Raw genomic sequence first — 27399 nt, 5'->3', positions numbered from 1 at the left:
TATGGGTTGATTTCGGGGAAGACAGAGCAGCATTCATTACATGACCAGTTTTGTGGTTTCCTCCACGTTTTACAGTCTCTGCTGCTCTCTGCAAACATCGCACAAACATGCAAACAAAAACAGCACCCAACCGTTTGCACAAAAAAAAAAAAAGGAAAAAAAATCACAATTTTTCAATTGTATTGGCTGAATTTAATCGCTTGCTCAAATAATTGTTACAGATCAACAGTATCACTCCATATACAACTACAATTTTCAAATACATTTTTTTATAGGCGTATTTACAAAACCTCTGTACATTTGATGTCAGTGCAATCTCATTGTACTCTTTGAACACTGTACAAAATAAAGCTCAACATCTCTGATGATCAACAACAAAAATCAAGAAATCAGTAGTTGATTGCACTACTTGCTCATTAAATCATGTTTTCATAGAGTATTAATAAATTATCCCTGTATCAAAAAAAAAAAAAGAAATAAAATGAAAAAATTTAAAGTGATGCAGCCTCAGGAGACTAATGAGAAGCTATGAGAGGAAGACTCCAGTTCACCTACAAATGAGAAAGCCAGACGTATTTCGAGTAAACGTAGGTTTAAAATGGAGAGATATTATTTATCGTTTTGATCGTATTCTTCTTGATAGCTGTTCTTGAAGAAAATGACTTGCGGTTTGAGTGAATTCAAAGGTTGCTTGCATTATACATGTTAAGTGACATCATATAGGCAATAAATATCTATATCTATTTCCCCTTCCTGACAAGAAAAAAAAAGAAAAAAAAAAATCTCCATAAATATTTATAATAAAGAAAAACAATAGAAAGTAGAGCAGCAAAATGGTACAGAACAACATGTAGCTCTTTCCTTACAAAGGATCCAATGTGTTACCAATGAAAACATTGTTTAGGAGCCAAAAAAAGACATGGATTACTCACTGCATCATATCAAGTCACAGTGTAAAAATGGCTCTCTTGAAGAGTTGCTACTATCCAGGCATTAAGACACACGAACGATTTAGCACAGGGCGGTCATGAGGTTGAGGCGTTTTCTCAGAGAAGCCACAGAGGTTTGCTTTTAACACAACATATCAACTGCTTAAGACTTTGGCTTAATAATATGAACCCCTCTTATGAAAGTACACTGATCTGATATGCATGCATTTGGCTTCCATTCACTCTACCATGAGAAGAAAAAAAATCTACTTTGTGAAACATAAATAAAGTGACAACAACAATAGCAACATTCAAGAACCTGCAATGGAGTCACAAGATGCTCATAGTGAAGTGTTTTGCAGATGGTATTAAAAAAATAAACATCTGTGAAAAAACAAAATGTTGACAATGTAAAACTTGCCTACAAGATGAACTGGCTTTCTGAAAAACACTGGCACCATAAATGAAAACTTAAAATATAAATCAAAATATAGCCATATTGATGTGTTTTTTTGGGGGGGTTGCTCATAAACTGCATTTCTTTTTACAGGACTTTGTTTTGAGTTTTTTTTCCCTCTCTTTTCTTAAAGTGGATTTCATTGCTTTTATAGAAAAAAAAAACCTCTACAGGCAAATTGTAGTGACGTGTGGAAATAGTAATACTGTCTTTCTTTTACAATCTTTCTATTATTAATCAGCCAATAAACTGAAAAAAGGGAGGTAGTGTATAATGTCTGCTGAGGAACACAAAGATAATATATCTGTTAAGACTTGCATTACAGAACTGAACATTGCACTTACCCGATACCCAATAGAAACTTCCCCAGTACAACTGATGGATAAAGTTAGGACTGATTTAATGTGTGGCCCAAAAAAACAAAACAAAACAAAAAAAAAAAAAAAAAAAAAAAAAAAGAAAAAGAGCTGTGCTTATGATTTGATCATATAAATATAAAAATACAAAACACAATTTATGGAAGATGAAAGTACTCCTTCTCCTTAAAAAAATCCTCATGGAAAGGTAAATACATAAATATAATTTGAGATGTGGCAGATTTGGACTGAGTTCCGATCATAAATGATCTCAAAGAAATTTCTTTTTTTTTTTTTGGTCCAGGACCTTTTTTTTTTTTTTGTTCAGTTGGCAATATTCACAAGCTACACAAGTCTTTCTTATATATCTATTTATTTCTGTTTGTTTATTTATTTCCTTTTCTCACAAACTCTTTTAGCCATTTGATGGCTAAAAGACCAGTAAGTGTTTCTGAAATAGTGGGCAGCAGCAGCAGCAGGCGTTGAGATTCCACAGTCTCGAGCTGAACTTTGTGCTTTGGGAACTGCAGCTCCTCCAGTTTCAGCTGTGCAGCTTCAATTGCCCACATTTTTTTCATTGCACATGGGGTCGGATACTGACGAACTCGTTAAGTGCCTTTAACGTGGAAGAGTACAGGATCACTGAAGCACACAGTACTTCTTGTAGTCGGACTCGAAGTCTTCATCCATGCTCGTAGTGTCTGCCATTTTTTTGCCATCAGTCATCGGCAGAAACTGAGAGTAGTCCACTCCTTGCTGTTCGTAAAAGAGAATGTATGCTGAATCCGTGTCAATCTCTTCTGAGTGAACTTCCTGGAAATGAAACAGAAACAACAAAAGCAAATGTCAAGGATATGATCATTTAAATGCTTAAATAATATACTGTGTTTTGTCCTATTGTTACATCACATCCTTCCAATAGTTACATTCACACTTCTTAAACCATTTTTATTTGTACTCCTCATCTGTATCTTCACCAATATGAAGTATTTTGTTTACTGTTGCTACACTTTTCATTCATTCAACACCATTGAGATCCATGAAATTACGAAGTAGAACAGGATCTTTGAGGATGGATTTGGACTGTAGTCAATGTCAACAGTCTGCTTCACTGACTCCGGACTACAGTTTGCATCTAAAAATCACTGCACACCTCAACATCGTTTATCTGTAATAAATAGACATTCGGTGCAACCCAGATGAGGACGGGTTTCCTCTTAAATCTGGTTTCTCTCAAGGTTTCTTCCCTAGCCACCGGCTTGCTCATCAGGGACAAACTTCCACTTATAAAGAACATCTTATTCATTTTTAGCGCCACATTATCTGTGTAAAGCTGCTTTGAGACAATGTTCATTGTTAAAAGCGATGTACAAATAAAAATGAATTGAATTGAATTCAGTGATCATAGCACAGAGATGAAGACTATCACAAGTATCAAGTAAACACTCTCAACTGGACCCTTCGTGGACTCGATTCAATTAAATTCAGCTTGATCTGTACAGTGCTTCTAACAATGGACATTGTCTCAAAGCAGCTTTAAAGAGATAAACAGTTGATAAAATAGGCACTATATATTTTAGTGTCTAAGTTTATCCCTTGATTATGCTAACAATACAATACTGTAAAACTGGCATTAGTTTAGAACTGGCAATCAGAAATTAGTTCTGAATTAATGGTGGTCAGAGACGTGACAAAACCACAAAAAACACCTATTTTGACTACTGATCGGTTGTTGCCTCAGAAGCTAGTAAAAGCAAAAAACAATGCTTGGGGCTCCCATTTATAATCATCATCTTTACTCATCAATATCATACATTATTTCCAGTCATGATTCTGCTTCTATGCCACTGACATATGCTAATATACAGGTAGCTGACAAATTTAAAGGAAACAAGAGTTTTAAATAATGGTAGGTGATTTACCAGCTTCTATTGTATGTGTCTTGGCATCAATTCTACTAAGATTCTGAGCTGTACTGAAGAGATGAACACTGTTCTTAGAAAATCTCATTTGATTTCAGATCAACATTTCATCTGTGCTATAGCAGTGGCTAATCTGGCATTAGTTAAAACTCCCTAAAAAGTTCCCTAATCAAATGAGACTTGCGTGATAGAATTGGCGAATACATGTTTATAATAATAATCTGACAGATATTTTATGCATTATAACACCATCTGATATAAGTTGAAAAGTGCTTGCAAACACTTTTAAAGCAAAAATGTGGTACATGATTTGTGTACAGTGTAATTTAATGCTTTTACCGAAGTAGGATAAAACCTTAGTGCAAAAATCTAAATCTAAAATCTCTCTGCACATTTCCATCCATACTTTGTGTGAAAGTAAAACCCACCCACTCTTAAGACTTTATTTCAGTGCTTCTCTCCATTGCCAGATGTGCTGTTCTATATTCTTATGTAGATGTGAGACATGAGTATGAGAATTATGAGAAGTCTAATACTGCTGCCTCAAATAGTTAACCGTATAAAGATGATCAGTAAGAATAACTCAGAAGTCAGAATATTGATTTGCAGTTGTGTTTTCCTTCTGCCTGAGGAATGGAGGAGGAGTGTGCTGGTATCGGTTTTTAAGAATAAGGGAGATTTGCAGATCTGCAGTAACTACAGGGGAATTAAGTTGATCAGTCACACAATGATGATATGGGAAAGAGTAGTGGAAGCCAGGCTGAGAGAAGAGGTGACCACCTGTGAGCAACAGTATGGTTTTATGCTGAGGAAGAGCACCACAGACGCATTATTTGCTTTGAGAATGTTGATGGAGAAGTATAGAGAAGGTCAGAAGGAGTTGCATTGTGTGTTTGTGGATTTAGAGAAAGCGTACAACAGGGTGCCGAGAGAAAAGTTGTGGTATTGTATGAGGAAGTCAGGTTTGGCAGAGAAGTATGTGAGGGTGGTGCAGGACATGTATGAGGACAGTGTGACAGCAGTGAAGTGTGCAGTAGGAACAACAGACTGGTTTAAAGTGAAGTTTGGACTGTATCAAGGATCTGAGCCCTTTCCTGTTTGCAGTGGTGATGGACAGGTTGACAGACGAGGTCAGACAGAAGTCTCCATGGACTATGATGTTTGCGATTGAGATTGTGATTTGTGGTGAGAGTAGGGAGCAGGTTGAGAAGAGCCTGAGAGGTGGAGATATGCGCTGGAGAGAAGGGGAATGAAAGTCAGTAGGAGTAAGACAGAGTACATGTGTGTGAATGAGAGGGAGGGCAGTGGAGTGGTGTGGTTGCAGGGAGAAGAGGTGTTGAGGGTGGAGGAGTTCAGGTACCTGGGGTCAACAGTGCAAAGTAATGAAGAGTGTGTTAGAGAAGTGAAGAAAAGAGTGCAGGCAGGGTGGAGTGGGTGGTGAAGAGTGTCAGGAGTGATTTGTGATAGAAAAGTATCTGCAAGAATGAAAGGGAAAGTTTATAGGACTGTGGTGGGACCTGCAATGTTGTATAGTTTAGAGACAGTGGTATTGAGTAAAAGACAGGAGGTGAAAATCGAGGTAGCAGAGCTGAAGATGTGGAGATGTTCATTGGGAGTGACGACAATGGACAGGATTAGAAATGAGTTTATTAGAGGACCAGGGCATGTAGGACGTTTTGGAGACAAGGTGAGGGAGGTGAGATTGAGATGGTTTGGACATGTGCAGAGGAGGGACATAGGGTATATCGGTAGGAGAATGCTGAGGATGGAGCCACCAGGAATGAAGAAAAGAGGAAAGTTTATGGATGTGGTGAGGAAAGACATGCAGGTGGTAGTTTTGAAAGAGGCAGATGTAGAGGACAGGGGGGTATGGAGACGGATGATCCGCTGTGGAGACCCCTAATGGGAGAAACCGAAAGTTGTTGTTGTTGTGCTTTTCTCCAAGTGGACATACAGATCCACACCATGCCAGCTACCCAACCCTTTGCAGTCATCAAATACACAAACCTCTCTCATTAAAGAATCAGTGAGTGAGCAGCATTACAAATCAAGTATCGATATAACCTTTAATATAAATGTTTGAAAGGCATTTTACCTTGCAGCTGCTGTCGTTGTAACAGTACCATTTATCATTGGGGTTTTTAGCGTAGGTCACATAGTGGCCCCCTCCCATGATTCCTGAATGGCACTAAAAAAATACAAATAAAAAAAAATAAAAAGTGCCTTGAGTGGTCATTATATATTTAATTTGAACATTTTAAAAGTAAAATAAAGTGTTCAAGGTTCTATAGTATGTGGATAAAACCTCCACAAACCCACACACACACACACAGACACACACACACGCACATACACGCACCTCAAGAGAACCACCAAAATGAGTTCTGGAAGTTTTAAGACAGGGAAGACCTACCGAGATTGCATATAAATTGTACATTGGCTCAAGACACGCTTCATTTCTTTGATAAGATGTGCTGTCTAGCTCTGTGCTGATGTCTGAGTGTCCGTTGATTTGGCTGTTGTCTTGACTCAGCCCGTTCACCATTACGACGTCACAGTCAGTACTGGAGGGAACCAATGTCCAGGAAGAATCGTGCGAGTTGGGCTCTGGAGTAGCTCCTGCTACCTGAAGCTCCGCCTCTGTTACCATGCTGGGTTCTGACTCTGAGCCACTCTCTTTACATCCGCAGCTGCTGTCCAGATTTTCCTTGCTGCTGGAGAGTCGGTGTCTACTGCCGAGCTGAGGCAGACGAAGGCGTCCTTGTTTCCGGCCTGTGCTCTTAGGGCTGTTATTGGGGCTGCTGCTCCTGCTCAGTGGGCTGCCTACCCTCCTGATTGGACTCGGGGTGCCTGGGTGGAACAGAACCATTAAAAAAGACATTCAGAGAGTCTGTTTTGATTCAAAAACCTTTAAGACATTAAGTCAAATAAAACTCATAGCAGGGAGTACATTTAATACTGTTTTGAAGACTCAGGTAAAAGCAGAAAATACATTGTAGAGACAGACCTTTGCTAGATACTGGAGAGCTGACCACAGTAGTGGAGGAGATGGAGGACACTGGAGAATCTCCATTGTCCAGTTTCTGGAGCTCTTCTGCAGAACACTCGCTTTGGCTCTGCAGGCTCAATTTGCTCTGGGCTTCACGTGGAGCCAAAAACGCACTTGGGTTGAAGCTTTCACATGGAAACTTCACTATCTTCTGGGACTTAATCCAGCGACCATTCACAAACTGGAAACGTTTCAGATGAACAATCTAAAAAATATATAAACTCCCTCAATGACCAGGTAAATTGTAGGAGAAATGAAAGAGGTAAAATGGACAAAGTATTTTCATGTTTTAATTTTTATATACCAATATAGGAGGCAGTCTCCAAAGGTCCAGCTTCTTGGTGGCCAGACGGTGTGTTTTGCACTTTGAGCAATAGTAGAGCTCATCCTCCCCCAGCTCCTCCTCACTGGTGAAGGCCTTCAGACAGCTGTCTAGACTGATGGGCTCGGCCTGAGCACGGCGACTCAGTTCCACACTAGTATGCTCCTCCACTATCTGAATAAAACGCAAGCACACTTCTTCACTAACCACTGAAAACACACTGGACTTATTTGGCAGGCAATTGTAGATGCCAGGTACTTTGAAGAGAATGGATATTACTGTCTATATGTGCTTTTTTAACATCTTTGTAGTTTAAGAACATTTGACTGTGCAGTATGGTGTGGGTATAACATTAAAATTATATCAATTTGATTAAACTACACTTCAATTTATTTTGTAGGAACAGAAAAATAATAATTTGTTCCCTATTAAATGTATTACTTTTACTAGTGGTGTTTATTGCATATGAAGAGGGAAAAAACCTTTATTATATTCTAAAAAAGCATGGTTTACCTTTTTGCAAAAACTGACTGAAATCTGATTTCAGTGACATGCACGGTAATTCGTGACATTACTTCAATTATTTTAATTATTGCAACATTATTTTTCTAGCACACTAAATCATAAATCAATAGCACCAATAAAACTGACTGCTGTAAAGACTCTTGTATTGACAACTGTTAAACTGATAATGGAGACAGACCAATACATGTTCTAAATATAGTTTTGATCTGCTAATTCCAAATCAATGATGCTAAGACACAAATAGTATTGACCTATATGTATTTTTGAGCATATGACACTTTCCTGAAGTTGCATTCAATAATTCGGTATGAATGATACTGCTATTGCTACCCATCCTGCTATTGCATTCAAAGAATTATTATAAATTTTTTTAAATAAACTGTGTAAACAAATTGGGTTTATAATATACATGAAGCAGTCTACCTGTTCATCCAGGTGGTATTGACAACTGAGCTTAAGAGAAATGGCTATAATAAATACTTCTTTGTTGTAAGGTGCAGAATGGAAAATGTCCTTCTATGCTAAGGAAGATTTTCTTTCACTGGAACTCCATATTAAGGCTCATGGTTTTATATGGGTGTATTTATTTACTGGAAAACGAGTGAAAAATGCAAATAAAATGTTGAAAGATAGTGAAGTTGTGCACCATGGTGACAGCATGTGTGGTTTGCAGCATGTGTGGTTTCTTGTTTCAGGTGTCAGAAAACAAAAGAAAGAAGAAATTGTAATAAACATTATAACAAACCCTTTCCATAACACTTTACTCCTACAGAATTACTGTACACTGGACAAAGAAATGTTTTTCTAGGGTGTCCAAAACACAAAACAGTCCATAACGATGATAGTGCAGCTTCCTTGTTATGACATATGTTTTAAATGCCACTCACCCTCTCTTGGGAAGTTTGATAACGAAGGTGCAGGGCTGTGGGATCCCAGTCTACAGCAATGTAAGCATTTCCTAGTGAGGCCCTGTCCTCATTACATTCCACTGTACAACCTCTGCAGAACCTGGCAAAGAAATTACCATTTTTATCACTCAGCCCTCAAATACACAGACAAACAAATCCCCAATCGTGACAGGATAAATGGCTTACCTGTACCACGGGCACCAGGCGCAAGAATTGCCATCTTTCTGCACTGCCCGCAAGGTGAAAGGGTACTGGTAACCCAAGCTGTCATCACTGCAGTATAGCAAGATCCACACCATTAAAAAAAATTGTCAATTAAAAAAACAACAACAGTGTGTGGTTTTGGACAGTACACCTTTACATTTCAAACAGAAGGTTTTCAAATGTGGAACTCAAAACTTCCTGACAGCATGTGACAATTCCACAGAACAAATTCGTAATACATAATACGATCCTTTTCTGTGCTAGGCTGACAATATACATAATACAAATAACGACTGTTCTGATTTGTTTTTAGTGGCCTAAAGCCTCTGATCTACCGTCCAAAATCCTGAACACACATGTTAAGCATGTCCTTTTTCATACTTGTGAACTAAGCCAGTATTAATACTGTTTAATGTTGTAGTCATGTAATACCATACACCGCACAAAAGCGACCCCTTTTCGCTGGCAAAACAGTTCTGACCTGTCCAGCTTTAACAGCATTAACTTCTTCAGCAGTTTGATCTACAGGAGCTCGTGTGTTGGATCGGATCATACGAATCAGCCTTCGCTCACCACGTACATCAATGAGCCTCAGCTGCCCATGACCCGGTCGCCGGTTTACCACTGTTCCTTCCTTGGAGCGTTTTTTTTTTTATAGATACTGACCACTGCAGAACTGGGAACATCTCACGAGAGCTACTTACATTTTGGCTCTTTTCAATCTCGCTCAAATCCTTACACTTGCCCATTTTTCCTTCTTCTAACACATCAACTTTGATGGCAAAATGTTCACTTGCTGCCTAATGTATCCCATTAGGCAGCACTAACCCATGATGAAGAGATAATCAGTGTTAATCACTTCACCTGATTGGTGTATACAACGAGAAAAAAAAGCACTGACCAGTCTTGGGCATGATTGCTGGCCTCTTGAGGGGGCAGAGGGCTGGCTAGACGGGACACCTGAATCCATACTGCATCATATAGATCCTTCTTACTGGTGTGTACAGTGCAGGGCACAATGAGAGGCATGCCAAACAAACTGGGTCGGTTCTTCTGAGATGAGAGGAAGTATAGTTCTGTCCTCATCTAAAGGAGACAAGACGATGACAATGGTATTAGTACTACTGCATTCAAATTTTTTACAGATTTAGTGCTGGACTGACAGGTATGTGTGTACCAGTTACCATCTTTCTGTGCATGGCAATGATGTAGCCAATGAAAGGACTGTCCTGGACTGGAGTGGCATGGCCGTTGGGGATGCCATTGGCAAGATTCTTTTCTAAGCCAGAGGGCAACACTGTGCTAGGCATGCCATTAGCAAGGCTCTTGTCAAATCCACTTTGAACAGGGGTGCCAGCTGTGCCATTCGGAATGGGGTCAGTTTTTTCAGCATTGCAGTTTCGTGCATCGCCATTGACCATCGGCATATTGCCTGGAAAGATGTTTCGAAAACAAAGAATAAGACAAACACAAGCTTGCGTGGATTTAATAGCAAATAACAGCTGAGATAAAGTTGATTGTCTCACTTACCTACTGGTGCTGGAGAAGTGAGAGAGGTGGGAGAACCAGGCACAGGAATCTCAAATGCACACAGGAAGCCATTTACAGACAGGCGCACTTTCTGGTTGTCTTGAGGAAAGTTCTAGAGTAATATTTAGAAATATTCACTGAAATGTTTATCAGTAAAACCTGAAAGTGTGTTTTTTTCATTCAGACCAAAGACTTTTATGTTTAAACTTCATAGATAGAATTAGTGCTGTGGAACTTGTCCAGTAGACAAATTAGTTCTATTATCTCTCTCTTTAAGTTAATAAGACAAATCCAACCGGTCATGTAACCGCTGGTTTGTAAAAAAAGAGTTGATTAAATTTTTTGTTTAAATAAAAATGTTAATAAAAATCTTTTTCTGTATAGATACCTGTGAATGAGCTGTTACAAGCATATTCAAAACACTCCATTAAAATAAACCAGTGATTTGAATTACAGCCAGGACCACCGTCAAACTTCTGACTGATCACGATACAATGTATAATGTAATCCATAGATCTGCTGATAGTGTGTTCAGCTCACCTTGATGTTAGAGGAATGGACCTCAGCCAGGAGGATCTGCTCTGGCTTTAAGCTGCACAGTTCACTCAGCTGCTTCTTCAGACCTGTATATTTTTCGTCCATGTTTAAACGGAGACCATAGCGCACAGGAGTGGAACCATCCAGTTTAATAACTGTAAAAGGCACGGGTGTGTGAGTGAGCTTCATGCGAAAAAAAAGGTTTTAGATTTTTTATTTCCCCATCTGCTGCACCTCACCTGTGATCTCGAGGTGCATAGAGCTGTCCATTGGAAGAGGAAGAGACAGGAAGTTAAAGGGGTCAAAGCGAGCGCTGATATGGCCACAAGTTTTACACTTGACTTGAGACTTGAGCTGGCCATGAAACAAGTCCACCACAATCGAACGGTTTCTTCTCAAGTGATTGTCCCAGGCCTAGACATAAGCATGCACAAACATGTTAATGCAAACACAAGTACTACATGGCCAGTTGAAGTACTACATAATACTGCACTTCCTTCATGCCACTTTTTGTCTTTTCATTAGTGCTACATCTATAAGTCACATCAACATTAAAGCTGATTTTTTACTTCAGTCATGCAAACAGTCTCTCTGACTGAACGCTCTGCCATTGGGGATCATGGAAATGACTAACAGCTTGACACTGACCTCGGTGGCCACTTCTGCATCTGGCCGTCCATCACTGTCCTTCAGCTCCACATAGGGTTTCTCATGAACCCTATTCAGGTCCTCATGAAGCCCATCCAACAGGAACGCCAGCAGCTCTTGAGAGTCCTGCTGCTGGAAGCCATTGAATCTCGGTGTATACTTTGCTATCGTCCACTACACAAAATATGGAAATAGCTTTAGTATGGATACTAAATGTGACATGTAAGTAGAACGTTTTTTTCAAGCAATGACACATGACTAAGCACAAACGTGCCCACCCTGAGCTTCAGCGGTGCAACATTCTTTTGCGTTCCACTCCACAGTTCCTGCACTAAATCTCCATAGCATTTGGCCATGTGGCCTCGCATTCCAATAGGATTGGTTCTGTCAAGATAAGACAAGAGAACGAAAGTCAGCCATTTACCGAGTTCTATTACAGAAAAGCGATTACAGTGCAACCTCGATACTCGCTGGGGTTACGTTCTATGACCCCTCGTGAGTAACAAAAAATCGTGAGGTTTTTACTCTCCTTTTGATGATTCCTTTTTCAAGGGGAATTATACATGTACTGAACTGTCAATTTAACAGAAATTGCAAATTACTTGTCATAAATATATATACATATATGATTTATAATAATAATAATAAAAAAAAACACTATTTACAATCAAGTTTTTACCTGTTCAGCTCATAGAGGTGTCTCCCTGAGATGAAATAATCAGTGAGAGGTTTGGTGTTGCTCACACACTGAATACTAGAATTCATAAAGCATGTATTCCCCAAGTTACTCAGACCTGTAGCACCTTTCTCTGTGGGAACTTTGTGGGGAAAAAGAATTAAAAGCCATTTTTACTTTCAAACTTCAACTATTTAACTACTTAAAATTAATACACAGAGTGGACTGGGAGAAAAAAAGAGATGGGTGCATGCCAGTTATGGTTCTTTCTACTTTATTTATTCATGCAGTTACATCTGGGTTTATTTGCAAGAGATCTATAATAAATATGTCAGCAGATACAGAACCTCTTATCAGTTTCACGCTGTTTTGGCATGCAATGGTTTTCCATAGGCTTTAGTAAATAATCTAGTTTGATAGGGGAGTTACCATGGACCAAAAACACCACACACATTGATCTTTAACGAAGTCTTCAATGACCCTGGAATGTTACCTTTATGTCTATCTATCTTGCTGCTGTTGGCAATGAAGGACATTTCCTCTGGCCAGCTCATGTCTTTGTTTCGAACTAGTGAGAGGTAAAAAAAGAAAGAGAATTTGCAATACATTCTTTAACTCGAAGAAGCAGGAAAAAGTTGAATCAGGACTAAGATAAACACACAGACATACCCTCAATCACTAGGTGCTGCTCATCCTCTATTTTCAAACTCTCTAAAGTGTGATCTTCATCATCAAGAAGAGTAAGGTAATTCTAAGGAGAGGATTTTAGGAAAAAGCAAATAGTTAATACTTGTAAAAAAAAAATAAATTAGACAAAAGTTTCTGGACACCTGACCATAAGATTTGTGTGTTCTTGAACTTTAACGATCCATATTTAGTTCCCATTTGTGATATATTAACCTCCACTCTTCTGGGAAGATGTTCCACTGGATTTTGAAGTGTGCTTGTGAAGATTTGTGCTCATTCAGCCACAAGGGTATTATTAAAGTCGGGTACTATTGTAGGGGTGCAGTCAGTGTTCCAGTTCAAAAGTGTCTAATAGGGCTGAGGTCAGCGCTCTATAGCAGGCCACTTAAACCCATGAAAACCCTATCTTCATTATGCTGGCTTTGTGCACAGGGGCATTGTCATGCTGGAACAAGTTTGAGCTCAAGTGCTTGAGTTCAATTTAAAGACATTCTATACAATTGTGTACCTCCAACTTTCAAACAATGTGAAGAAGAACCACATATGGCTTGAAAAGTCAGGTGTCCCAATACTCTTGTCCTTATAGTGTAAAATATTTCAGTATGTGGTTCAAATGCATAGTAATAATGTACAGTAAGAGTACTGTGCTCTAGCACAGGGAAGCTAGAGAGAATCCCACCTCGCTGTTGTAGAGCCAGAGGCGCATGTCTTCTTCTTTGATGCGTAACCTTTGTGACAGATACTCATGGATGTCCTTTATGGTGCTCATCCTGCTGAAACATCCCGTGTAGGCCAAAACACGCTTGAGTGGAGCATTCGGAGAGGGCATGTTACCTGCAGGGAGGGGGGGGGGGGGAAAGGCCTGTCTTTAAACTCACTCCAGTCAGTAAAAAAAAATCCATTCCAAGATGCCTTGAAGCACTGCTATGCTGCTATACTGTGCTATTTCAAGACTTTCGTCAAGTAAGTGTAATTATATATTGTATACTACGCTTACTTAACATAAAGACCCAACACTTAACTAAGAGGAACTTCTCACTTCAAACATGTGAACACATACAGCGGAAGTAAGCATTTTTTATTGAAAGCGTATATTAAGCTGTAAGCAGCAGCAAGAAAGGGCAAAGGTGATTTAAAAAGGACTGATAAACCATTAGTCTGGGGAAATTAAAGAGATGCAAACAAAGCCAAAAGCACAAGAGAAGTACGAGTAAGTCTAAATACAGAAATGCTGATTAATAATTAGTACAACCCCCATAATCATCTTTGCAAAGATCATTAGAAGCAATAAATTGGATAGGAGCACCCATTTCTTTCCCAGAATGCACAGCATCCCATCTGACAGGAGTAGCAGAGTTGTAAGTGAGAGGTGAACCATGTAACAAACCCTGCTACAGCCAGGCATCAGGTAGCTAAAACAAGATTAGTGGAGCTCTAATGCTCAACAGCACACCGCCTCAGCGCTGCACAATCAGGTTAGTGCCCTGCTACTTGTCCCTTTTTTACTTAGTGCTTTTCAGGGAACCTGATGATGAGCTCCATAACCAAATCGTACCTAATGCCTGCTTAAACAAACATACAAGGCTTCAGTCTGAGCTCAGCAGCAGGTACAGTATGTGAAATGCAGGCAGAGATACAGAAAATGCTAGAATTGAACAGGATTGGGGATTTTTTTTTTTTTAGTGCTGTCAGAATTTGTTGCCCCCACTGTGCTAAATCCCCTTTAGGAGTGTTTTAGGAGATTAGGTTTCCTAGGACGGTGGGGAAAAAAAGCCACTCTCTTGCTGCAAGCTTACGTTACCTCGAGGAAAGTGTGGAGGGAACATTCGCAGGCTGCTCATACCCATGTTAACCCAGATGTTGGACTGGGGAATGCGAGTGGCCGGCTGCTGTCTTAGGAAGAGCAAATAACGGGGGAAGAGCTCCAACTCTGGCTGGTCTGTGATGACCGACTTGATCACCTTCAGAGAACAAACAGAAGGGAAGTGTTACAGCCAGACTGCCCTGCCAATAAACCTGAGCTGAACTGTGCTTAGATTATTTAGTAGAACAATTCAGTTTTATTACCAATAAATAACAAGGTGCCTTGTGCCTCTGCTTGTAAATAGGCATTTTCAATAAAAAGGCTCTAAACGCAGTCAGAATATACAAGTTACATTGTATAGTTTTATTGACGACGTCTGGAACACATACCGGTCTGGGCAGACTAAGGTTGGCACCGTACCAGTGGTAAAGTGCACGCCACACAGGCTCTGGTACGGTCTCAAAGTCCTGGCCGGCCGTCAAATTGAGGGGTCTCTTCAGACGTCCACCCTCCATGGTTAACGTTGGCACCTGCAGAGGAAAAAAAAAAAAAAAAAGCTAATCTTCTGTGTGCCTATTATAATAGCGATGAGAATGCAGGTTGCCCTGATAAACGGCCATTTAAATGTCAACTTTTGGAAATAAACCAACACCATGGACAGCAGACCACCTGCTGAATCATTCCTTCGCCAGCAGAGTGAGATGAAGTCGTGCCTATTTTAAAAGACTTATTTTGTTGTGACTGCAGTGAATAATAGTCTATAATCAGACCTTACAGTACGAGAGTCATTTCGAAGGACGGGGTGTTATTACGGAGTGTAAAAACTTTCAACAATAAAAGCAATAACACACTGAGCCTCACACACCCAGTTTCTCACTATGTAATTTAATATCATAAAAAGTTCAACATATTATCTTCCCTCCAACATTCTCTTGGAATTTTGGTAGTAATAAAAATGTAAATTGTCAATCATGCACAGCTCCTGCTATAAACACTAAATGCAATTGGGTAGTGAGAAAATTGCCAATTTTCCAGCAGTTTACTTTGACAGATTTTTGACAGGGTCTATAGAGGAAAAACTCATAACACAAGAATCCAACACATGAATTCCACTGTAGTTCCAATGACACTTGATGAAGTTCTGCTTTGAGAAAAGGCTTCTTTTTTCACTATGGAGCCTCATGAGCTACTTTTGAGACGAGCATAACCACAAATATATGATCATGCTTCCTCATTTTAAATTTGTTATAAGAAAGTATTACCTGACTTCTCAATACTATATGTGTCTTTTGTGTTCTGATGGGTGACAAGGGATTTTATGTGCATAAGTTTGACCTCATGTAACACACAAACCTTTATGGGCTCAGTAGTGACTAAGGGCTGGTTGTCGATGGCACCTGGCCTCTGTGCAGTCAGCTGGTTGGGTAGGTAGCCATTGGCGGTGGAGAAACACTGGTTGTTGTTATCCAAAACATTATGCTGCCGAGCAAAGCAGATATCCGTGGCTGATGAGCTCACATGTGGCAACTGACCTGAAAAAGATAGACAGACAAGATTTCTGAAGATGAATTACTAATAAAAATAATACAATGTCGTTTTTTTTTTTATCTGTTCATATATGCTTTATAGCAAATTATAGCTTTCTGAGACAAGAAAATATTTCACAGGCAGTTTGATTTGATTCGTAGTGAAGTCACAAACTGGGTTGGGTAGATATTCTTGGACAATTGCCTAATGCTTATTTGATTATTTATGAATGAAATAGTTGATTTGAAATACTTATGCAGACCTACCAAATGTAAAGCAGTGCATACAAAAGAAATAATTTTTTTGTCCATACAAATAGTAAACTATTTAAACATTAAACATTGTATAAACAGACCAGGTGTATATGGATAGATGGAGGGTGGATGATTATAACAGTGCTGAGAACAGTGACAGTGAGTATAACTGGGAGTGTGCAGATTATAACATCAGTGACGTATTATTGATTATGATAATGATTCTGATTATACCAGTGAATCTATAAATTACTACACTACACACACTACAGTGTGACCAAATTTCACATAGCAATATCATAGATTAAATAAGTGAAGATCGACTTATAATAGCGATGGTGCAGATTATATCAGTAAAGACAGATTAAGATTGTGAAAATGTAAAAAATAAAGATTATGAGAGGGTAAGTACTGGTGTTCCTGTTCAGCGTCTCTGGTTTTATGCCAATACCATTATTCACAGTTGCTGGATTTTCAGTTGGTGGTGAATGAGACCAAATGACAAAAATCACAGCTGCTTATTTCACAGTACAGGAAATAAATATACTGAATATGAGCAGCAAAAGATTGTGCGTCATTTCCAGCATAACTTTTCTCAGAGCTGTCCATACAATATTTGTGGAAAAAAATATACTATTATTGTTTTAATGTAATTACTGTTAATGTAGGAAAATAACGCAGGCAATTGCGTTAATGGCATTTATCGGTTACACTCCCCCTCCAAACAGTTTTTTTCCCCCCTGCTTAACTTTAGTGGATTATTCATTTGTCAGCGTTCTGCTGAAATATAGTGCATATGTTTTGACAGAAAAAATCATCCATAATCAAAGCATCATTTATATTATGCCACTGCTGTTATAGACATGCACACGTTCGTTTATGTCACGTCAACATTTTATATGGAATAATTATTCAAACACTTTAGAAAATCTGTGAGGAACAGGAGTTATGCTGCAGTGAATGGAAGGTCTCTGCACAGTGATGCAATCGGATCAAAGTGCAGGCAGGAGGAAAAAATAACGGTAAACAACCCTAAAGTATCGAGAATCTACGACAGACCTGAACCTGAAGAACCTGGTGGTTGTGTTGACTGTTTGCACTTTTACACATTTTGCAATACTGTCATACTGTCATACTTGCACCTTACAAATGCCTTATACTCAGAACTTCAGAACGTTTAAATACATTTTGACGTACATCTGAACTGATAACATATTTGGACGTATAGTCGTATATGAACAAAATTCACAGTTTACATTTATGCAGATGTATAATTTATTCAGATGTTCACAAGATATATTCACTCGGTTTATATAAATCCAGTTAAGACAAGTATACTGCTGTTACCTTCATACAAAATCTGATTCGATATTGCACTGACAAATAAAAAACAAGAACTTAACAGTGTACTGTGGATCAGTGGTTTTACTTTTTCGAGACTTTATCATCACCCACACCAAGTAGGATGGAAAACAGTTATGATACTATAACAATACACAATTTGGTTATGTATGTCTATCAACTTGCTTTAATGGCAAAATATGAGAATTAATATTAGAATTTGCCTAATAAATAGCTTAAGACAAAATCTGAAATCCGAGGTTAATTTATTTATTTATTATTTTAAACAATTGACATTTCTGGACAGTTTAATATTAATAAAAAAAAGCATATGTACTCTTCAATAGTTTATTTGAGTTATAAGGCCATTTAAACACACTTACTGTGAGGAATATTCTCTGAAACCTCCCAGTTGCCTCTTGGAGACTTTTCTCCTGGAGAGCTTAGAGATCGTGCCACTGTTCCAGTCTTGCTCAGGGTTGCTTCAGCAGATGGTGTGGACTGAGGAGTTCTCTTGCCACTGCCGAGCATACCCGGCTGCTCCACCACAATCGATTTATTATCCTTAGACCAAAAAGAATGTCAGATCACACCAGTGTTTATTAATTTTGATGTATTCTGTCAGATTCCAGTTTGGTCATGTTACTCACATATTTAACGTAGTCTTTCCACAATTTCCACCACTGTATGGAGATGAGGAACCAGTTCTGGCCTGGCTGCAGGCCATGTCTGCTCTCTCGTTCCAGCCATCCCCTGAGCACACACAATCACATGCACATATTACCAACATTTTGTATTGACCATCAACTGATATAGATATTACTATAGCTGATTAATGCTATGCCTATATGTAAATGTAATCACAATCTCAACCACAGCAACTAAAAGGAAACCTTGTTGTTGTTTTTCCTGTAAATAAAATCTCTGGTCATAGTGATCATATAGTTTGAATGCACACAACATACTCTAGCTTGTTAACAAATATGTCCATACTTGACACATGTTCAATAATGTAATGATGCAGTAACAAATGCAAACCAATTACTTGTCAGGCAAACCAGGCATTTATGCATTGTATAAAAATAAGAGAAATAATGGAAAAAATGTAAATGTCAATTCTAGGGCTGCAACAAATAATTGATAAAATCGATAATAATCGATAATTAAATTCGTTGTCAACGAATGCCGTAATCGATTAGTTGGGGTGCTCAAGTTAAGGGTTAGTGTGACTGCCAGATAACACAGCCACTTTCGGAAATGGCAGAGAGTAAAGAGGCAACCGGTAGCAGGAAAAAGGGCGCGTCCAAAGTCATCTAAGGCATGGGACGGAACATTTTATATTAAATGCAACATAGAAAAAAATACCTTTAAGTTATGCAAAGCATGTGTGTGACCACACAAAAAAAGCACATTGTAAGTAAAAACTGTAGAATCCTCATCATGTGAAAATGGTGTCGTTTAATTAAGTGCAATTGTGTAAACTGATTGATAACTTCGGGACAGTCGCACTGGATATGTTCTGGCGTGACTTGTGAGCAACGGGTTGTGCGATCAGCTCGCTCACGACATATTGATGAATTCAATTAAAAGGGTGCGAACAAACACTAAATCTTAAAGCAGCAAATAAAAGCAGCAGTGAACAATTACATTTTAGTCACTGTTGTATTTTCAGTGAATGATTATGCATTTTCACACTAATGCATATTTTTTCCTTTTTTTTTTTTTTAATCAAGCCTGTTAACTTGCTGCATTTCGTTCCATTCTCTTTTTATAGCATTTGTCTACTACCTCAGTTAACTTCTGTTTTCAAACAGCAGATTTACGGCTTTCAAAGGCTTGTTTTCAATGTTTTTATATTTAATTTATGCATTTATCATTTAATCATTATACAAAATGAAACAAATTATATCGTCTAGACATTTATATCTTCACAACTGAACAAAATGTGTATTTTTTAAACAAAAATTGTCAAAACATGTTGTATTACATTTTATATTGATAATGGTTTTCAACTTGCCATCTGCAGTTATCAATAAAAACTACAAATTTTTAATTACACTAATTGCTTCACCTTGCATACTCAAATATTGCTTTAATTATTTTTTATTTTTTTTACAGAAAGAAACAACCCAGCATAAGGAGAAATCCCCCATGCATTTCTCAACAAGCGGCGACTATAAACTTGTCTAAAATGTCTAAATTAAAGGTAGTTAAACTCACTATGTGTCTTTTGCATTTTTTAAATACATTAAATACTCTGAATTAGAGTTTTATATAGTTATAATAAGCAAAACAAAACAAAAAAATGTTAATCAGCAGTGTTGGGCAGTAACGAATATTGAAACGCATTAATTTAAAAAATAAAGTAACTCCGTTACCGTATGGTGCGTTACCCGTTATTTTTTTAAATGAATTGATTTGGGCTGAAGTGTAGACTACAGTCTAACCTGTTTACAGCAGCGACGCATTGTAGAATTGGTGGATGAACCACTGTAAACATGAAGACGCACTGTGGGCGTGTCTCCGTTTATTCAGGTCTGTGCGGCAGTAATGGCGAGTCGAGGCGAGAGCAAGACGAGTTTCTCAAACTGGAAATATGCTCATTATTTCACTTTAGTTGAGCATAAAGACAAAAACTTTTTAGACAAATGTAAGCTGTGTCTTTCTGGTTCGAAGCTCGTATCTACTGCGATAGCAACACCTCCAGAAAATCCATGCCTCGATGAAGCTAGAAGCTAACCCGGTGTTCTGTTCTACATTGTTGATAGTTTTCATACTTAAGCTGTGAAAGGAACATTTTTAAGAGCTCAACACAACAGCTTTTATGATGCAGAAGCCACTTTAGTTTTTGATTGTGAATATATTATTCAGCTTGTTTTGTTATTTATTTCAAAAATCCTTGTGATATATTCAGTTTGTGCTGCTCTGACTTCAATAAAATAGTGTTTAAAAATGATTTTGTGTTTAAGTCAGTTTTGTGTTTGTATAGATCATAACACATAAAAGGGCATTAATGGGAACATTAAAGAAGGTTCTTTAAAAAAGTAACTAAAAACAGTAACGTATTAATTTTTGGTGTAAGTAATCAACAAAGTAACTAAGTTACTTTTTGAATGAAGTAACGAGTAACTGTAACTAGTTACTATTTTTTAGTAACAAGCACAACACTGATTATCAGATTAATCGATGAACCAGAAAAAATTTAATAAAAAGAATAATAATCGCCCGATTAATCAATGATCAAAATAATCGTTAGTTGCAGCCCTAAATGAAACTAAATATACACACAACATACACAACCTTTTAAAATGATAATAAATGTATTTAAGTATCGTATTAAAATAATGGTCATACTGTAAAGATCAGGCAAAAAAGGTAATGAATAACTAGTGAATAAGTAAATGTGTTCATTTGTTAATCTTTGCTCAGTGTATGTACAGATATAGTGGTGTGAAAAAGTGATTTCCTGATTTCTTATTATTTTGCATGTTTGTCACACTTTAATGTTTCAGATCATCAAACTAATTTAAATACCGTATTTTTCGGACTATAAGCAGCTACTTTTTTTCCACGCTTAAACAACGAAGCGGCTAATTTATGGATTTTTCCTGGGTTTTTCCCGGTTTTACAAACTTCAAGCCAAAAAACTGAGCCAAATAACATTAGACCAATGAAATTTCCAAACGGGCATGAAAAAACGCACCTCACCTGTATTCTGAGCTGCACGGCATCGGGAGACATGATTCACCAATGGTGATTTTTAAACGCACGACGATGCCAAAAGATAAACTCCCGAGAGAAATAGTTGTGAAAGGAAGGAGGAAGACAGTGAAAAATGACTTTGTAACGCGTTGAGTCTGGGTCATGGGATAGCGTGCTAACTCCAGTTGCAACAGAAATCATATGAGCACAGACAGGTTTCCAAAACTTGTGCTTTTTTTTTTTCTTGGCAACAGCATTACAGGTTAGTCAAAGAAACTTAGAAATGAGCATCATAAAATAATAAGGACATATTCCTCGGTCTTGCACACATGACACTGCGGCTTATAGACAGTTGCGGCTTATTTATGTTCAAAATAAAAATATTTGTAAAATTCAGTGGGTGCGGCTTATATATGTGTGCGCTTAATAGTTCGGAAATTACGGTATTAGTAAAAGATAACAAGTGAACACAACATGCAGTTTTTAAATGAACGTTATTATTATTGAGGGAAAACAAAATCCTAAACTACATAGCCCTGTGTAGAAAAAGTGTTTGCCCCTAAACCTAATAATACATTTCAAGGATCTTTTGGTCTACTTCACTTTGTCAGGCAGGTCCTATTTAAGATATTTCTTGATTGTGAACAGGTGTGGCAGTAATCAGGTCTGGGTGTGGCGAGAGAAATTGAACTCAGGTGTGATAAACCACAGTTTTTTTCTTTTTCACACAGGGCCATTTAGTTTTGGATTTTGTTTTCCCTCAATAATAAAAACCTTCATTTAAAACTGCATGTTGTGTTCACTTGTGTTATCTTTACTAATATTTAAATTAGTTTGATGATCTGAAACATTCAATTGTGACAAACATGCAAAAAAACCCAAAGAAATCAGGTTCACACCACTGTAATAGTGCAAATTCTAAAAACATTCAAAGCATGAGATAATAAAAACAGGAACTGCTCATTATTTCACAGACACTACACCTGACTGATGTCATTTAAGGCCCATAATTGCAGAAATACAAATTGTCAAGCTAGGCAAGGTTACCACTAGACTCCTTACACCAGAAGAGCTTATAACCATGCAAATTTTTGCTTCACCTTGACAACATTGGACAAGATTCATGTACTCAGTTGAACATAGCAAATAGAGCATTCAGCAAATAGCCAGTGTCTGGAAAATATGTCGTAATAAAAGTCATTACTGTTTATGAATATAGGCATCACCGACAAAACTTACGTTTGACACAATTTAAAAACAATACTGTGGTCAACACAAAAGTTTTGGGATGATAAAGTGTAACTAAGGACACTGTTAGTAGATTTCAGGCTTCTTTGAGCTTTACTCACCTGATGATCTGTCCTTCTTCCTTTGGCGTAGCAGGCCGGAGGCCCAGGACTATGTGACACACCTGATTAGAGTGACATAACACATACATGAAACCATGTAAATGCTTGAAACCATGAACTATATGAGCAAAAGAGTAACGTCACATTCAAGATATGTACAAAAATCCATAATACCTGAAAGAGTAGGTTGAGGAACTCGCTTGCCAGAGCACTCTTCACACTCCATATCTGATAGTCTTCTAGTGATAGGTGTCCCTGCTGTGTGGTAGGAGACAGAAACAAACAGAAACAAGCTTACATTGCTGTTCACTAATTTACAACCAAGATTGTCAGGAAAAAAAAAGACATGACATACCTTTGTAGTGTCGTGCATTGTCAGAATTTCTTCAACAATATCAGAAATGTTTGACTCCAGTTCCTTAAAAGAAAGAATGAAAAAATATAACTGTCAAACAAATCAAATCAAATCCAGATAATACATAAATACTGCAGACTAGAGTGAGCACACTCTGTAATACACTCTATAAAGGCATTTGGAGCCAAACCACAGATACTTTTAAACAAGGGGAGTAGATCAAGACCAAATTGAAATGCTACTGTCACAAAATACAATAAAAATAAAAAAAACACAATGCCACTACACTCAGTGCTACACACACATTTCCAAACAAGGTTGGATTAGGCAACAGAAAAAAGCAATAATTTTTTTATAGCTTACTGGGAGAGTATCAGTGCGGTTGTCCTTCCACACCTCCAGTAAGGCCACCACCATCTTGTGCAGCTCATCTCGAGACAGAACTCCATCCCGATCTACGTCGAACACTTTAAAACAAACTGGGAAAGAAAGCGTGCTCTATTAAAACGATAGCACAATAATAAATTTGAACAAGAAATTTCCCCACTGTGGGACGAATAAAGGTTTATCTTATCTTAAACTAACACCCATTTTTATTCTTCTTAATTACTATTAATTACTACTACAACTCAATTAATATTAGAACTCAAATTAACTCCAACGCATGCATGGTAAGATGGTTACTTAAAGTTTACTTAAAAAAAAAAAATATCCTATAAATAAATTGATGGACTCAATTTATTAAAAAAAAAAAAAAAAAAAAAAGAAAAAAGGAGCTTGCTAAAAAGCACTGCTATGCTTTTTATTATATTTATTTTTTAATCAATTTAAGAACTACATTTTGCAGCTTACATTTCTGCCTCTCAGCAACAGGTCCTCGACAGCATGCAGAAAGCCCGCACGATATTTCCTTAAAGTCAATGTGATTGTCCCGATTCTCATCAAAGGCATGAAACAAGCCTGCAAAATGGGAGAAAAATGTCAGGGCTCTAATTAACTCCGAAAATAATTGGATTGTTCAGGATGTCCCACTTTTAAAACATATTGTGCTACATGCAAATATAAATCCCATCTTCTAAAGCCATCACCGTTATTAAAGCATGACATTTCCAGAAATTGAGAGGGTTTTAATAAACAGGAGTCGCAGGTGGATGAATGTCAGGGTGTATATTGGATGCCAGATTTGTCTAAATAACAATCCAAAAGAGTCCTCTTAAAACCAGCATTACATTACCTTCGCTTAGTGATGCATGAATAGGGGGTGACACCAGAGGAACAAAGGTTTCCAAGTCAAAGCGTCCGGTCCTTGACTGAGCTTTGAGAAGCCAGTAGCGCTTTTCCAAATCAATAATGTCTGATTCTTCTACTGCAAAAGATCATAGGTACAAACAGTGGGTGAGGATTTATTTAAGTGCTGTAAGCTTCATTAAACCACAAGTAAATAGTATATAATCCAAAAAATTGATTAATGCACAAACAACACATTAATGCACACAGATAAGTCATAACAAAATCACAGAGGCAAAATTAATTTCACTGATTATCTCATTATAATTGCACCTGTCAAGTTGATGTGCTGAAAGTAGGTAAAATGGCCAAGTGTTCAGAAATGGTTTGAGGAACACGAGTTCAATGAGTTGACTTTGCCTCCAAATATCTCAATCTAATTGAAGAACTGTGTGATGTGATATCTAATGCTGATTCTAATGCCAGGTCCATGCCTCAGTGGGTCAGAGCTATGTTGTGGCAAAAGAAGGACCTTCACAATAAAATGCAGGCAGTTTTAATGTTATAAGAGTATGTGTGTGTGTGTGTGTGTGTGTGTATGTGTGTGTGTGTGTGTGTGTGTGTGTGTATGTGTGTATATATATATATATATATATATATATATATATATATATATATATATATATATATATATATATATATATATATATATATATATAAAACCCACACTTTTAAAATATTCTATCACACAGTGTTCTTGTTTCTACACAAGTATATACAAATGTAAAAATCATGGGACAGGCACTCATTAAAAGCAGGGTAAGATTGCAGTCTATACAAGCTTGATCACTGTTTCATCACATCCAGCTGGTTTGATAAGCGAATTTTGGAAGTAATATGAGAATCCACAAAAATAATAATGAAAAAGTTGTCTGGGGCCTAGAGGAACATAACATAAGACCCATGAGTTTACTACTTGGTGAAATGACTGGTCAATAATGAACACACAGAGCACTGAGGCAGGATAAGAGGCCCTGGGGTGAGTCACCTTTCATAAAAATAATCTGAGGCTTATGGTAATAGGATTGTGCTCTCCATGCAGAGCCTAACGTAAGGCAGATAGATCAAAACATTACCACATGAATTCCATTTGTCTGCAAACACTGGGTTTCATTCGGATATCTTTCCATGCTTAATTTCTGGACTACACGCTTGGAATTAACGCTGTGGCCAGAATAGTAAGTAAACAGTGGAAAGAAATCAGCCAGGGCAGTAGACAACAACATCCCTTTATAGACAAATATAAATACACAGAGTACTTGCAAGACAGACAGAGGGCACAGGTCGAAGCAGCCTGCATCGAGACCACAGATCAACCAGAGGACAACATAAAATCAGTGATTCACAACGTTATTACGGAGTTGTGAAAAGAAGCGGTGGAGATGTAAGTTCCTTAGCAATTGAGAAAGACGTGCATTTTCAGAAAGCACCGAGAGCCTATTTCAAGTCAAGTCAAGTCAGTTGACTTGACTATTTAATGACAAAGCAGAACAGCTTCTGCCATTTATTTGTGATTAAACACCAATGTCTAGCAATTAAGCAAACGGTGCTAGTTACGGAGCGTTTGGAAGAAACAGTGGTTAGTTCAGCAGCAAACCGGATCTAGAGGGACTAAGCACCTGGTTGAACATTATGCATGACCGCGCCACAGTGGAGTGACTGTTAATCTATAAAACCCATTACACACAATATAGATCAGCCCTGAGCTGCTCAAGCAGCCTGTGTCTGCCCACAAGGGCTGCCTTTTATTTCATGCACGCTATCAGTAATATCGTCTAGTAATGGCCACGGCTGTCCCTCCGTGTTGTGTATCGAACAAAAGAGACACACGTTTTCATCGTTCAGCCTCGTACTAATACCGATCAGTTCTGCTACACGTCCAAACCTCTGTTTGTTAACTGCTGTTGTTTCATTTGGAACAAGAGAAGTGACCTTTCAACAACTGTGAAGTGTAAAACAGCACAGCTGCTCTCATTATAAGAATATATCAAACCCAGCCTACAAACAACTACAGACAAATGAAGCGTTAATTGAGATCACACTATTAAGCAACCTCGTGTAATTAAACATAATGGTGGCTATAATAGTGTCTATTAGACCGCTTAGCAAGCTACTTTCTTAAAATAGTGCTAAAACACTAAAACATATGATCAGAAAGCCAGAGGAAATACCCACCTAATGGTGCAACTCTGTCAGAACGGCAACAGAGGAACCATAGCATGTTCCAGTGCACATGTCAAGACTCAAGTATAGACCATAATAATCTTCCCTCAGGATGCCATTACTTTGGAGAAAAGGACATATAGCCATCACCGTGCAGCACTTTGACCTAAGCTATTGTCACTTAGTCACTTACTGTATTGTCCATCAAGGCCTCCTACTTGTGTGAGGCACTCTACAAAAAAAAAAAGTAGTGTGTGGAGATACACACATGGAGATCATGGTGCCTAAACACACACTCCTCGCTTTGTTAAGAGGATAAGAGCAGGCAGAAGATTATGGAGTCTCTCAGGTTTGCTTCCTGATTGGTTTTGGATCTTTCCAGCTCTGTCCCTGATTAACAAACCAAACTCAATCTAAATATATCGACCTATTGGCATCAGCCAGCTGTTTTTGTATTCAGCACTTTATTTTAATTTAGCCCCCCAAAAAAGGGACAAAAGGATGGGCTCATGGGCAGAACATACTGTGCAAGAATAAGACAGCTGCGCGTTATTTTCCTTGTCTCATGAGATGAAACATGCTACATTCAGACGTCGTCACAGCAGAGAATCCAATCATGTCTTAAAGTGCAGTTTATTGATCGGACCGTGCTGCGAAATAGTCAATCACTAAACAACGATTTTCTTTCTACACAAACAATCTATACTATTTTAAATCTGCACACCTGATTAACACACTAGAACTGTAAGTTGTTGGCCGATGGACTGATTTGCATTTGTTTTTTTCCCCCCGGATGCATTTGTTATAAGTGGCGAGCTTCCTGAATCAACAGTCTAAATAAGAGGTCAGCGGATACTTCAAGTAAAT

The 27399-nt window shown here is 38.0% G+C and overlaps 1 protein-coding gene across 2 annotated transcripts in view; it reads right to left on the bottom strand.

Moving 5' to 3' along the window:
• Window positions 1-169: 169 nt before the first annotated feature.
• The window catches only part of usp32 (ubiquitin specific peptidase 32), a 50783-nt gene continuing 23553 nt past the window's right edge, over window positions 170-27399 (bottom strand). The window contains exons 6-34 of one of the 2 annotated variants that reach the window (XM_083549275.1): window positions 24317-24448; window positions 23935-24042; window positions 23446-23561; window positions 23083-23145; window positions 22902-22985; window positions 22728-22789; window positions 18327-18429; window positions 18060-18240; window positions 15908-16086; window positions 14944-15084; window positions 14594-14711; window positions 13430-13584; window positions 12733-12814; window positions 12557-12631; window positions 12067-12205; window positions 11666-11771; window positions 11388-11561; window positions 10979-11153; window positions 10743-10894; window positions 10203-10314; window positions 9857-10104; window positions 9574-9758; window positions 8655-8741; window positions 8448-8568; window positions 7018-7209; window positions 6672-6918; window positions 6078-6514; window positions 5760-5852; window positions 170-2555 (exon numbers count right to left, since the gene is read on the bottom strand). In XM_083549275.1, coding sequence (XP_083405401.1) covers window positions 2382-2555; window positions 5760-5852; window positions 6078-6514; window positions 6672-6918; window positions 7018-7209; window positions 8448-8568; window positions 8655-8741; window positions 9574-9758; window positions 9857-10104; window positions 10203-10314; window positions 10743-10894; window positions 10979-11153; window positions 11388-11561; window positions 11666-11771; window positions 12067-12205; window positions 12557-12631; window positions 12733-12814; window positions 13430-13584; window positions 14594-14711; window positions 14944-15084; window positions 15908-16086; window positions 18060-18240; window positions 18327-18429; window positions 22728-22789; window positions 22902-22985; window positions 23083-23145; window positions 23446-23561; window positions 23935-24042; window positions 24317-24448 — 4241 coding nt within the window. In that variant the 3' untranslated portion in view covers window positions 170-2381. Of the gene's footprint in view, window positions 2556-5759; window positions 5853-6077; window positions 6515-6671; window positions 6919-7017; window positions 7210-8447; window positions 8569-8654; window positions 8742-9573; window positions 9759-9856; window positions 10105-10202; window positions 10315-10742; window positions 10895-10978; window positions 11154-11387; window positions 11562-11665; window positions 11772-12066; window positions 12206-12556; window positions 12632-12732; window positions 12815-13429; window positions 13585-14551; window positions 14712-14943; window positions 15085-15907; window positions 16087-18059; window positions 18241-18326; window positions 18430-22727; window positions 22790-22901; window positions 22986-23082; window positions 23146-23445; window positions 23562-23934; window positions 24043-24316; window positions 24449-27399 lie in introns of both variants that reach the window. The other variant, XM_083549274.1, reaches the window with a different exon arrangement.

Source organism: Silurus aristotelis (genome assembly GCF_946808225.1).
Source record: "Silurus aristotelis genome assembly, chromosome: 8".
In the NCBI taxonomy this organism is placed as follows: Eukaryota; Metazoa; Chordata; class Actinopteri; order Siluriformes; family Siluridae; genus Silurus; species Silurus aristotelis.
Note: the sequence above shows the minus strand (reverse complement) of the source record. Positions and strands in the feature narration are given on the sequence as shown.